General features: G+C 49.8%; 1 protein-coding gene across 1 annotated transcript; it reads left to right on the forward strand.

Moving 5' to 3' along the window:
- Window positions 1–649: 649 nt before the first annotated feature.
- Window positions 650–4,216, forward strand: LOC103634528 (Calmodulin-binding protein 60 G). The gene is made up of 7 exons (XM_008656478.4): window positions 650–1,448; window positions 1,561–1,639; window positions 1,746–1,798; window positions 2,104–2,591; window positions 2,687–2,847; window positions 2,977–3,174; window positions 3,285–4,216. Exons 1-7 carry the CDS (start codon window positions 1,342–1,344, stop codon window positions 3,702–3,704), a joined length of 1,506 nt encoding a protein of 501 aa, XP_008654700.1. The 5' UTR covers window positions 650–1,341; the 3' UTR covers window positions 3,705–4,216.
- The last annotated feature ends 9,727 nt before the right edge of the window (window positions 4,217–13,943 follow it).

Here is a 13,943-nt window from a genome sequence, read left to right on the forward strand (position 1 = left end):
GAGGGAGATTTGGATATAGCACAGCGAGAACCCCGGGCCCCGACGAGCATATGACCATGATGTCGTAGACATGCCACTTTCTAGGGCCAGCAAAGGCGATTGTAGAGCTGAGCCACCAGAGAATGAGAGAACAGGGGCACAGCAGCACAGCAGCGCCTCTGCTAACGCTATCTGCTGCTTATCCTGCCTGGGCGCCTGGGCGGGGAGCAGATGCCCTGATCCCGCACTTTCTACTAGGATTCCTTTTCGGGAATTAGGGGACAGTGGAAATTGAGTTATATCAGGAGAAATGGTCTGATACTCTGATCATTTGAAGAACTGTTAGATGATCATTCACCTTTTCTCTTATACATCATTAATAGATGGGCGTTGGTTAATGTGCATTCACAACTGAATTAATAGCTGGGAGTCAGAGAAAGATGAAAAGGAAATGCAAAAGCACTCTCATTTCATTTTTTTTCCCGTCTCTCTAGTCTAGTATAAACACGAGCCACGAGAACTCATCATGAACATGAACCAACGCTGCAAGTGTGCAATCCCCTTGCCCGCTTTGTTCCGCTCCGCTTTGCGCTTCATTTCGTCCCCCCCGCTCCGAGCACCTCTCCCGGCGAAAAGCTCTCCTTTGTACCCATCTTTCAGCCTCCAAAAGCCTACCCGTCGTCGAGTCGAGGGCATCCATCCATGCGCACAGCCAGCCCAGCCGTCCATGGCCACGACCACCACCGGTCGTCTGCTTCCTCGAAGCTTCTCCAATCCAGCCACGCACCATGGCGGCCCGCCTCCCGATGCGCCCCCGCCGCTGCCCAATCTATCCCCGACCCCCTCCCGCACGGGCACGGTCATGCCCATTCGGACACAGCTAGCTGATCGATGATAGCCCCGCGCCTCCGTCCGCCCCCGCTTTGCCGCTTTCCGGCCGGCCGCCTGACAAAATCCCGCGCCCTTTCTACAGGCGTACGTCGTCGGCACTGAAAGAGAGGAGGAGCCGAGGAGGAGGACGGAAAAGCCGAAAGCCATTCTGGTGCGGGTGAGGCGCGCGCGCGCGCGGGCGGGCGGGCAGGCAGGTGGCGCCGGCCGCTTTACGTTTACGGTCTTTTGCCGGCCGGGAGCGTGTCCGTGACGAGACCCTCCTCACCTCTGGAAGAAGCTTCCACGCTGCTTCCTCTGCTTTCCTGCACCCCCGCGCTATTTATAGCCGCCGCGGTCACTGCCACTGCCAGCGGTTTTAAGCTAACGGTGCAAGCAGCAAGCCGTCCCAGGTGAATTCGAGTCAGTGAACCGAGTGGTCTCCACTCTCCAGTGAGTGAGCGCCGCGCCGTGTTGGCTCGCACGTGGCCACCCATGGACCTGAAGCGGGCGCTGGACGTGGAGGAGGAGGTGGTGGACGGCGACGAAGAGGAGCTCGCCGGCTGCTGCCCCGACGCCAAGCGCCGCCGGACGTCCGTCAAGTGAGCTTTTATTTCCGTGCCGCTGCTGCATTTGCTGCCGCGTGGGCGTGGTGCCTAGTTCTTGCCTTCTGACGCCCGTGTTCGCCTCTGCCCTGCCCCATTTGCATTGCAGTAGCTCGATGCAGGAGGCCATTGGCGCGCAGTACATGCAGAGGCATCTGCCCAAGCTGGAACCGTTTCTTCGCAGAGTCGTAAGCACTTCTCTCTCTCCCCGAGAGCTATCTAATTTGCACGCCATTGAGCTTCCTGTGGTGTCATCTGGCGGAATTCTGATGCTCATTTGCGTCCGTAAATCAGGTGCAGGAGGAGGTGCATAATGTTCTTGTCCGACACATCGATTCCGCGCACAGGTTAGGAAACCTGTACACACTGAATTGCTAAGCTGCTGCATTAGTATTTGACGTTCAGACGGCTACAATGCCATACTGGTTGCAGCTGGTTTACTCGTTGTGCTCTTGTGCTTATGCATGGTTCCTCGAATAATTGCTTTTTTTATCTGTTCAGTAATTATGCTGTCAGTGCAGTGTTAGGCTTTTACTTTTACTTTCAAATCTACTTTACCCCACTGCCTGCCAAGACACCTTTCTTCATTCCCCGTTGGTACGCGTCACGAGCCATGACCATGACTGATGAACTTCTGTTCTGCAACGTCCAGGCTCCCGCTTCAACTGAAGACAAGCAGCAAACGGTACAGGCTGCAGTTCCAGGGAAACCTGCCGCAGACGCTTTTCACAGGCAACAGGGTGGAGGCCGAGAACAGGCACCCGCTGCGGCTAGTCCTGACCGACGCGGCCACCAGCCAGACGGTCAGCTCCGGGCCCTTGTCCTCGGCGAAGGTGGAGCTCCTCGTCCTCGACGGCGACTTCAACGCCGACGAGCGGCTGGAGCACACCGAGAGGGAGTTCGGCGAGAGCGTGGTGTTCGAGAGGGAAGGCAAGAGGCCGCTCCTGTCCGGCGAGGTGGTCGTCGTGCTCGACAGGGGCACCGCCTCCGTCCGTGACATCTCCTTCACGGACAACTCCAGCTGGATACGGAGCCGGAGGTTCAGGCTTGGCGCGAGGATGTCAAGGGCTAGTTCGATTGAAGAACGGGTGCAGGAAGCTGTGAGCAACCCGTTCCTGGTGAAGGATCACCGTGGAGAAGGTATAAATTTCTGTGCCATTATTTTCCTTGCCACGAATTGCTTGTGTTTTTTTGAACTCTAGATACTTATGAAACTTCCGTCCTGATAAATCCAGTGTACAAGAAGCACCATCCACCTGCATTAGCCGACGACGTGTGGCGCCTGGAGAAGATCGGGAAAGACGGCGTGTTCCACAAGAAGCTGGCTGACTTCGGAATCCACACTGTCCAAGACTTCCTCAGGAACCTGGTGATGGATCAGTACGGACTGCGCAGCGTAAGACACTATCCCTACTACGTATATGACATGCACACATCATCCAGCACCAGCAGTATTGATTCTGTTCCAGATCTTCAGAATGCTCATCCATCCTGCTGCGCCGTGTGCGTGTGTTTCCGATTCCAGTTGCTTGGCAGCGGCATGTCGAACAAGATGTGGGAATCCACGGTGGAGCACGCCCGGGAGTGCGTGCTGGACGACAGGCTCTACTCCTACTGCAGCGGGCACGGGATCGTGCTCCTGTTCAACTGCGTCTACGAAGTCGTCGGCGTGGTCGTCGGGAGCCACTGCTTCACCTTGGCCGCTCTAACTCCCACGCAGAAGGTAATAAACGGCTGGGGCGCTGAGCCGAGCAGAGAGCAGGCACGAGCACGACGGACGGTCGCGTCACCACGAAACGGCTCCTGACCGGAAGAACGCTGCTTCGTTTGCAGGCGTTGGTGGCGAAGCTGCAGCAGGACGCGTACAAGTTCCCGGACCGCATAGCCGAGTTCAAGGTGCAGTCGCAGAGCTCCACGGAGCAGCAGGCACCCGCCGCGGTCATCCAGGCCCCGCCCGCGCCGGCGCCTGTGCCCGCGACGCAGATGCTCGGTCTCCCGCACGGTGTCGTCCAGCCTTGTGCAGCAGGCTCGCACGATAGCCTGCTGCTGAGCCCGCAGCTACTCCAGCACCAGCAGCAGCCGCTCAGCGAGGCCCAGCTGGAGGACGTGCTACAGTCGGCCAGCGCCGCCGAGCCGTGGTTCCCTCCGTTTGGGGCGGCGGGCGGGTTCGACGCGCGGGACCCGTTCGACGTGCAGTTCAGCGGGTCGCAGCCGTGCGGGCTGCTGCTCTCCAGCACCGGCGCCAGGTTGTGACTTGTGAGAGAGGCCGACGTACGGCCAGCATTTCATCAAGACGCGTCTCGCCGCGCCGGAGCTGGACACGCTATCTTCTCTACGTGGCCCATTGCGTCGCGCGGAACGAGCGGACCCGGGCGACGACCGGCGGCGGCGTTTCGGTTGGATGCCGAGGCGAGTCCTGCAGGCTGCAGCAGCCAGTGGAGCATGCATGGGCCTGCTAACAGTCGCAGGTGGTTGCTGTTTACCTGAGGAAGTGAGGATGCCTGGAAGACAGGCAAATCAGATGCAGAGAAGATATAAGACCTAGCAGCGCAGTTGGTAGGATCAGATAATGTCATCTTTTTGTCATTTTGGGATGGTAACACGAGTTATGAATAGTGAGAAGATCACAGTGCAGTTGGTACTTGGTAGGGCGTTCGACCCGTTCACCATAGTCCCTTACTCCCTTCCCATGTCTGTAAAAGCATATAAGGGCTAGTTTATGAACACTATTTTTCAAAGGAATTTTTATTTTATCAAGGGATAATAAACTAAATTTTCTTGAGAAAATGAAAATCACTCGGAAAAAAGAGGTTTCTAAACTAGCCCTAAAAGGGTGCTTTGTTTTTTTACTTCTTCCCTTGCGTTTCTTTTGCTTGTTCATTGCAAGATATTTGCACGTAGTGCTTGGCATTACTTCTCAATAGGGTAGTTCGATCATACATCTAACATGAACATGGGGCGGGCCTGTCCGGAGCTAGTACTGGCCATCAGCAACGACCAAATAGTTCAGCAAACGTTTCCAGAACCGCACTGTGCCTGTTGTTTCCTACAAATGTGTTCAATCTTGTAAACACATCTGACAGTTGTACGACCAGCAGCTGAAGGACGGTTGAAGGAAGGAAAAGTTTTCAAAAATTACGTCACTCGATAAAAATAAATTACATTACTTAAAGAACAATTCATAAAATAAATTAAAAATTACATTACTTAAAAACTACATAATTCATAAAACAAATAAAAATTACATCACTTGATAAAACAAAAACTGTATAGTTTATAAAAATCAAATCTAATTCTATTGAGAGGAATTTCGTTGGCGTTGCGCGCACGGGGAAGGACGACACATCGTTTTATTTAACAAAACGTCGAACACATAAATAAGCAAATAAAAAGTATGTAATACATAAAGAGAATTAAAAATTACATTACTTAAAAGCATAAGATAAATTAAAAATTGCATTACTTTAAAACCACATAATTCATAAAACAAATAAAAATTACATCACTTGAAAAAATATGAATTACATAATTTATAAAAATAAAGTCTAGTTTCTGTGGTGTTGATCTCAAATATAATTTATTAAATCATTTTAGAGTTGATCGTGCATCAAGCTAGTATAGATTGTGTGATATCCTGGCCCACAGTGGATGGAGATATCCTTGCCTAAGTCTTAATAGAATTAATAAAGTACTCATACCAATAAGGTACATCTTTTCGGAAGCCTGCCTCAAAAGAACATCTAGGCTAAACGTGATTGGCCTAAAGAAATATTAGGATGGGTGATCGACCGGAAAGTCTTTACGAATGCACACGAGTGAGGAAAAAGTGCACACAAAAGACTTGTAGTAGTCGTGAGGATGATCTATGATTCTAGAGGACTGCTAGGAGTGAGCACCGCCGGTTCGGAAGTGGACAGGGTATTACAAATGGTATCAGAGCTGACCCACATTATTAACCCAAGTGTACTCCTTTCCAAACGGAAAGAGTACCACTTACCATTACCAGAGTCAATACCAAAAACCATCAATCTCATTGCCACCTGTAATCCGAACATCTCTGATCAAGTACCACTAATCAATGGAGCTCCCTTGGCCGCTCATAACCGCGAGCACGACTGATATATCAGTTTTCATACACTCTACAGAGGTTGCGCACTTTACCCATAAGCCGTGATTTCCCTTTCTGCCCGGAGATCATGACTCTCCATTGATCACTACCAAGGTGACCCAGCGGGGTATCACTATGTAGCCTTTACAAAGATTCCCTGGGGCTGTAGCCGCCCGTTAGGTTTCCTAAATGCAGCGCACTCCTTCCCAAGGGGCGAACCCAAACTTGGCAGAGCGAGCCGCATACACCGAGCTCCATTAACGGCACGACGGCTAAGCGAACTATACCCCAGTTCCTCTAATTATTCAGCTAAGGGCATCCCATTCCACCCTCATGGTTGCACTGTTTTCCCGGGCGTTCATCCAACGAACAGGTCCTTACGGAGAGGCACTCGAGAAACCGCTCGAACCCCCTTGAATGACACAAGTATAACATCATAATAAAGAAGGGAAACAACGTATCATTGATAAATCTCATCATGTTCATTGATTAGAGTTGAGCAATAGCATAAAGCTAAATAATAATAATCCAACCCAAATAGGCCAACAAGGACATGGATAACAAAAGCAAGTCAATCCTTAGGTATAACTGTGTAAATGCGGGAAGTGAATTATAGAATGTATAGGACAGAGATAGGTCAAGGGACACTTGCCTCCACCAACTAGCTGCTGCTAAGGGGCTTCTCCTGTGAGTTCTTCGGGCTCTTCAACCAGATCGTTTTCTATACGAGCGCAAACATACATACATCCACACATTTAATACAAAAGAACAGTACACCATACAATAGAATACAGTAAATAAACAGACGTTCCACGTGGGGCTCGCAATTATGGTTAAGAGAGAAAGAGGAGAAGACAGTCGCGTCTACGATCAAGAAGCGATCACGTTACATAATTATAAATTAAACCACTCGTTTATCAGAAGGGCATTAATTTGGACACTGCGTTAAGCATAAAGTAAAGTCATGTTCCACATTTAATGTGACGGAACCTCCCAAGTAATTAGGCCCACCTACAGTTGTCCTTATCCAACAGACATCAGACACCCTGTAGATGTTCCTAAGTCACTTGACAAGTTTGGTATCTTTCCTTACCTTACCAGGAACGTTTCACCAGTCTTGCAGACATTACAGAACATCGGAGATAAATAAATGCGGAAGCAATTACATAAACTTCATTTATTTTAAAAGCAAGCTTAAGTTATTTTATTACAGATCAGAACTAAAAGCGAGTGCAGAGTAGTAATATTATACAAACCAAGGGAGGCACAAACTCCTCCCGATAAGTTTTAAGCAAAAGATCATATGTGGAGGACCAAGTCCTCCCGCACTTCAGTCTTGTTTTTCTTCGTTTGGTACCACCTTGGAGCAAAAGCAACAAAAATTTGTCGCTTCCTCACCTAAAAACAACAAAGGGATAAACCCTGAGTATGGAATTACTCAGCAAGTCTTACCCGACTAAGGAAAAGACTCTCAAGGGTATGCTGGATAAATGGGAGTCAAGGAGAGGCTTTAGCAAAAATCAACTTATACTTTTGCAGAAGTAGCTTACTAAAGTGAGTCCTTACTTTCAATCTTTTAACGCCATGTTAAGTATTAATAGACTCTATTTGCATCTAGTCTAATTTCACCATCTCATCAATACAACATCATGTTGATCCATAGTGTTCACATCCTGACTTAGGTTGTAGAAAAGTGACCAAGTCTTCATAACCGCGAAGGTACGGCGATCCGAATCGATTATACTCAGCTGAGAATCTCCAATCACACGACATATGTAGCACTTAACCCTTGCATATGTCAACCCGCCACCGGGGTTCTTAAGACCAGATCAGGTTCACGCAAACCGAGAGCACAGCTACACCACCGTCCAGCCTCTTGCCACGGAGGGTACACGCTACACCCATTTCGTGTTATCTTATTCTGGCCTTAGTCTGCCCGAGGCAAGGCTTACCCATGACGAGGCATGTGACCAGTTAAAGGGTCCTCGGTCAGCACGCCTACATACGCATTAATCCTTAATCAACCTGGGTAGAACATCACCTGTTCCTAACCCAAGTCTCAATTTAAGTATGTCCATCCTTAGGATTGTGTCTGTTCCTTAGGATGAAAGAGCATCACAGGGAACTTTGCAGTAAGATCCCACTATTGCTCCAAATGAAAATATTCTTGCAGGTAGAAGCCATCCTCTCCCGGGTTAGACTGAGGACAACCTCTATCCACAAGATCTAAGCAAGGCTAAGCATTTTTGTAAATCATATTTTGATACTTCACAGAAGTATCTATAAAGGTATGGATATCAAGGAAAGCAATGCATCAAAGGGTTCCAAGCAACTCCTATGAACCTAATGCACATTTCACTAGACTTAAAGTGTGCGAAAAGTATTTAAAAACACAAGGAAGGGGTTGCATGCACCGGGGCTTGCCTTCGTTAGTAGGTGAGTCAGGCTCGGATCCGCAGATATCAAAGTAGAAACAATTTCCGGCCTGAGATTCCGAAGGTGGTGGTGTCTTCTCTTCAGTTACTTTGATTTCTTCTTTACGTTCTAATCATAACCATACATATGTATAAGAATGGATGCCATGGGATGCTCATGAGGATGCAAAGATAATATAAACTTATTATCTATGTCTTGAATACAACTTTCCTTCACGGAACTCTGAGAACTTAGGGTTTCCGGAGTCGGTAAAGGAGTTCACAGGGCAGGGGGGTGTTTTGGGGTTTGGTGATCAAACAAGGTCCAAATCAATTCAAACCCTACCAAAGGCTTCTAAATATTGTTTTAAGTTCCTATAAAAAGTTTGGGCATTTTTAGACTTACCAATTATTTTCTAAAAATCCATAACTGATACTTTTAACCACTTTAAATACCTTAAAATTTCTTATTTCCACTAAAAATCATAAAACTATTTTTACTAAAATCTAGGGAAAATAACAAGCCTAGGAAAATTAGTTTCACAATTTTAGCATTTTTCTACATTTTTCTACATATTTCTAAAGTTTTCCTAAAAAAGAAAAAGAAAAATATTCAATAGTGTTGGGCTGATTCCGGCCTGAACCGGCCCAACAACGCAGGAAGCGCGCGCCCGCGCCCGCGCGCGACGGCAGATTTGCACAGGGGCCCTCGCGTTTCTGTTTAACCGCGAACGGGTTCAAACACTATTCTAAAGAGTCTCTGACGCTTTGCAAATAGATCCCTCATCTTCTAATTCTTTACACCGTGAAACCCTCGACGGCGGTCCAAGCTAGGAGCCGAGCTCCGACGAGCTAGACCGACCGAATGATGCCACGGCCGGAGTTCTCGAGCGACAGGAACCAAATTAAACTCCTTCCGCACCTTTCCCCTCAATCAATTTCGCTAGAGATGGTTCATCATGTTCTGGCCACGGTGTCAGTGCGGGTGTTCAAGCGGATTATCATGTTCCGGGTCACTGAAGGTTGGACTGGCTAAATTGAAGCTAGGGAAAGGTTCCTGGGTTCACCAGGGTCCCTGGACATGCTTCGGTTTGGGCAGAGCAAGACTCGAAGAACGGGTCGACGGTGGGGGGGGGGGGGTCACGGCGGCGTTCTATAGGATAGGCGTGCGTTCGGTGATGGGCTTCGGCCAAACTCCAATTGCCGCATCAAGGAGCAATAAGGGATCAAAAACTAACTAAAACAGGGAGTAACTACGTAAGTACTGACCAGGGAAGCGCTGGGCACAGATGTTCCTTCTCGGCGGAGCTAAGAACAGGAGAGGGAGAAATTGTGGGCTGCACAAGTTCTCAGGCGGGATTGAGCCGATTGCTTAAGCACTGAGGTGCGTAATGTGGAGAAGAAGCAGAGTCCGGGCTCAATTTATAGGCCGTCAACCGGAGTTGGAGAAGAAGCGCGAACTACGGATGCGCTGGCAAGCTTTCCGCGCGGCGGTTTCCGGTGAGGACACGGGGTCGCCGTTTAACCGGAGTTCGCCACCTCGGTAACCTTTTGCTACGATGCCGAGGATCTTTACCGCGACCACCGACGACCGGTCACGCCACGGTGGCGTTCTTATCGCCGGCGGGGGGGGGGGGGGGGGTGATCCTGATCCACGGCGCGATATTTTCTGAAGACGGTGAACAGTGCACTGAATGCAGTAAAAAGCTTGACTGACTGACCAAGTTGGAGCCCAGTTTTCTCAAATTTTCATGTGAAACCTAAGCCAACTTTCTGTAGTAAAGTTGTAGAACTATAATCCATCTATAACTTTGCTACAATGTGCTCTCACAAAAAGTCACTGGATCCCATTCGAAATCGAGCTCAAAGTTCATCTCATAACACTGTTACTCTGAATTTCAAACCTCAAGCAGTCTGACAGTCCAACTTTAGGCTCAATTATCTCTGGATTTTTCTTAACAAGTGAGCTTACCCCCTTAATCAAAGTTGTTCTCCTATAATTGGGCTACAATTTTGATGTGGTGACCTAGGGTAAAGACCCTATGCTTTGAATGTTACAAAGCCCTAAAGTTGAGCCTTCAACACTGAATTTCAGACTTAGTATAGAACTCAAAATTGGGGTCCTTTTTGCAAATGAGTCCAAAACTCAACATTTGGCTTTCAAGTCCACACATTTGTGAACCAAAGGACTTAAGAAACTTATTTGGCTTGGTTTTTTGCACTTTAGTCCAAAAGTGGACTAATTTTGCACTTAGGCCCCTAGGGTTTAGTTTTAGGGTTTTCCAGGGTTCCAATTAGGGTTTCTGGTATCCCAGGGGTATAAATGTGACTCAACTTTGTTTTTGGGGATATTTTATAACTCTTACCCTAAAGTCTTTAGGTTTTCTCAACTTGGGTTAAGTTTTACCCCTTTAATACCTATTTAGGGTAAAGCTTCCTATCCAGGGTCCTATTTGCAAAACATTAAAACAATACAACTTGTTTGAAATTTTTGCCTAGTGAATGCACTCTAGGTGTGTCAAACATATGCAATGCCAATGCTATGATGCCATGCTCATGTTTTAGTTATAGTAACACCAGGGGTGTTACATTTAATCATTATAAATAGATAAAGATGAATGAAAGGGAGTGGTCGCACGGCGAGACGTATGACACAACATTTAGATTGAATTAAGAAGTAAACAACTCGCCGCGCGACAGAGCATGCAACAGGATTCTTGCATTAATTAAAGACAAACGTTATGCGCTGCGCGACGAAACGCACGACGGCTTACGTCAACTGAACTGCATTTAAACGAATCGTCGCGCGACAAAGAGCACAACGCCACACTTTAATAAATATAAATTAAAAGAATCGTCGCGCAACGAAGCGCGCGACACAGCATGTTAATAAAGACGAATTTAGAATGAACCGTCGCGCGGCGAAGCGCGCGACGCAGCACATCGACTAAACCAAAAATTAAAATAGATTAGAATGAGGGTTAAACGCAGCGCGACAACGGTCGCACGCACGAGAGCATGCTGCGCGTGCTGAGGGCACGCGAACCGTGCAGGCTCGCGGGGCGCGAGGCCGGGGCACGGGCGCGGGCAGGGGCGCGCGAGGGCGCAGCCGAGGGCACGAACGAGGGCGCGACGCAGGGATCGGGGCGCGGCCACCGGCGCGCGGGGCCGAGGCGCGGCACGCGGGGCGCGCGGCACGGTCGCCAGCGCGCGGCTAGAGCACGGGGGCGCGCGGGCTCGCCGGGTCAGGGGCTCGCTGGGGGCCGGGGCTCACCGGGGGCCAAGGAGGGCACGACACGGGGAGGGGGCGCGGGACGCCGGGGCAGGGGCTCACCGGGGGGAGGGCGAGGACTGGCGCGGGGTCAGGCCGAGGGGGGCCTCGCCGGGGAGGGGCTCGTCGCTGAGGGGGCGCGGGACACCGGGGCAGGGGCTCGCCGGGGGGAGGGCAAGGCGGGCGCGCGGTCGGGCCAAGGGGGCAGCACGGGACGCGGCCGAGGGGGGCTCGCCGGGGGGAGGGCGCTCGCCGGGTGCGGGGTCGGGCCGAGGGGGTGGCGCGGGGCGCGCGGGTAGGGAGGCCGCGCGGGGGGGAGAGGAAGGGGAGGGGGAGGAGAGAGAGAGAGAGAAGGGAAGGGGAGGGAAAAACTCACCTCCAGGGATCCAAATTCCGGCGATCTCGACTCCAAACCCTAGGGCACCATGGGGAGAGAGAGAGAGGTGGAAGAGGGAGAGGGAGGTTACTGCGCGGGAGAAATCAAATGAGACAAATGGATCAGGGGGAGGGAGGGGCGCACACATGGGGAGGGCAGGGGGCGCCAGGGGCGCACGTGCCGGACCGGGCCGGGCTGGGCCAGGCTGCGACGCATCGCGGATCGAAACCCACGACACACACGACCACTAAACGGAATCCGATCGCGAACCAAAAATCCGAAACGGGGCGACACGAACACGCGACATCAGACAAAGAAATGTGCTTCGGCATGATGCAACACCCATGACACTTAGGTTTTGTTTATACATGACACGGACACCCGTCACTATACTGGTTTGAAATTGGGAAGAAGGAGCGAAACGGGAAGAGAAAAGAGAGTAACGCCCGAATTTGGTGAGTAAAAAGAAGAAAAAAATTCTACCCCCAAATTCAGGGCGTTACAAACCTATCCCCTTTAAAAGAATCTCGCCCTCGAGATTCAGGGTTGGCTAGCGAAGAGCTCAGGGTATTTAGCCATCAAATCATCTTCACGCTCCCAGGTTGCTTCTTCCTCAGAGTGGTGACTCCATCTGACTTTGCACATTCTGATAGTATTCCTCCGGGTGACTCTGTCTGCAGTCTCAAGAATCTGCGCTGGCTTCTCTATGTAGGTCAAGTCCTCCTGGACTTCAAGACCTTCCACTGGCAACTGCTCTTCTGGCACACGCAGACACTTCTTCAACTGAGATACATGAAAGACATCATGTACTGCGGACAAGCCTTCTGGCAAACTGAGCTGATAGGCCACTTTTCCACGCCTTGCGAGAATCTGATACGGGCCAACATAGCGGGGTGCTAGCTTGCCCTTGACTCCGAATCTTCTGACTCCTCTAATCAGTGACACTTTCAGATAGACAAAATCTCCAACTTCGAAACTCAGCTCTCTTCTTCTTGTGTCTGCATAACTTCGCTGCCTTGATTGCGCTATCTTTAGATTCTCCCGAACCATCTTGATGTTCTCTTCGGCTTCAAGCAGAATGTCTGGCCCGAACACTTGCTTTTCTCCAGGCTGATCCCATTGCAACGGAGTTCTACAACTCCTCCCATAAAGCGCCTGAAATGGTGACATCTTCAAGCTGGCCTGGTAACTGTTGTTATAGGAGAACTCTGCGTAAGGCAACCTCTTGTCCCATCCGGACTGATCTTGCAACGCACAGGCTCTCAACATGTCTTCAAGGATTTGATTGGTTCTTTTGGTCAGACCACCTGTCTGCAGATGATAGGCTGAACTAAAATTCAGATGTGTACCCAAGGCTTCATGCAACCGCTGCCAGAAATGAGAGGTTAATTGCGTTCCTCTGTCTGACACTATCTTCTTTGGCACACCGTGAAGACAAACGATCCGAGACATGTACAACTCTGCCAATACTGCACTGTTGTAGTTGGTCTTGACTGGTATGAAGTGGGCTAACTTGGTTAAGCAGTCCACCATTACCCAAATGGAATCGTAGCCGGCTCGAGTGCGAGGCAATCCGACTATGAAATCCATACCGATTTCATCCCATTTCCACTGAGGAATTCGCAAAGGTTGCAACAATCCAGCTGGCCTCTGATGCTCTGCCTTGATCCGTCGACAGCTATCGCACATAGTCACATGCTCTGCGATTTCCCTCTTCGTTCCGTACCACCAGAATTTCTTCTTCAGATCCTAATACATCTTCTCACTTCCAGGGTGAATCGAATAAGCTGTCTCATGAGCTTCCTTGAGGTCAACTCCCAAATAGACTGGACATTGGGAACACATAAGCGGTCTTTGAACCATATCACACCTTCTGCATCTTCCCGAAAGTCTTTGCCTCTGCCGTCTAGGATCAGTCGTCGGATTTCACTGATCTTTTCATCATTCTTCTGTGCTTCTTTGATTTCCCGCTCCAATGTGGGTTCTAACTCAACGGTTACTCCTCGCATATTATTCAGAAATCCAAGGCTCAACCTGTCAAACTCTTTGGCCAACTCATAAGACATCGGATGAGCGACCATCAGATTGACCTGACTCTTCCTCTCAAAGCGTCTGCCACTACGTTCTCTTTGCCTGGATGGTAATGAATCTCCATCTCATAGTCTTTGACCAGCTCTAACCATCTTCGTTGCCTCATATTCAACTCTGATTGACTGAATATGTACTTCAGACTCTTGTGGTCTGTGTAAACATCACATTTTTGCCCATACAGATAGTGCCTCCATGTCTTCAGTGCGTGAACCACTGCTGCCAACTCTAGGTC

Source organism: Zea mays, chromosome 1 (assembly GCF_902167145.1).
Source record: "Zea mays cultivar B73 chromosome 1, Zm-B73-REFERENCE-NAM-5.0, whole genome shotgun sequence".
NCBI lineage: Eukaryota > Viridiplantae > Streptophyta > Magnoliopsida > Poales > Poaceae > Zea > Zea mays.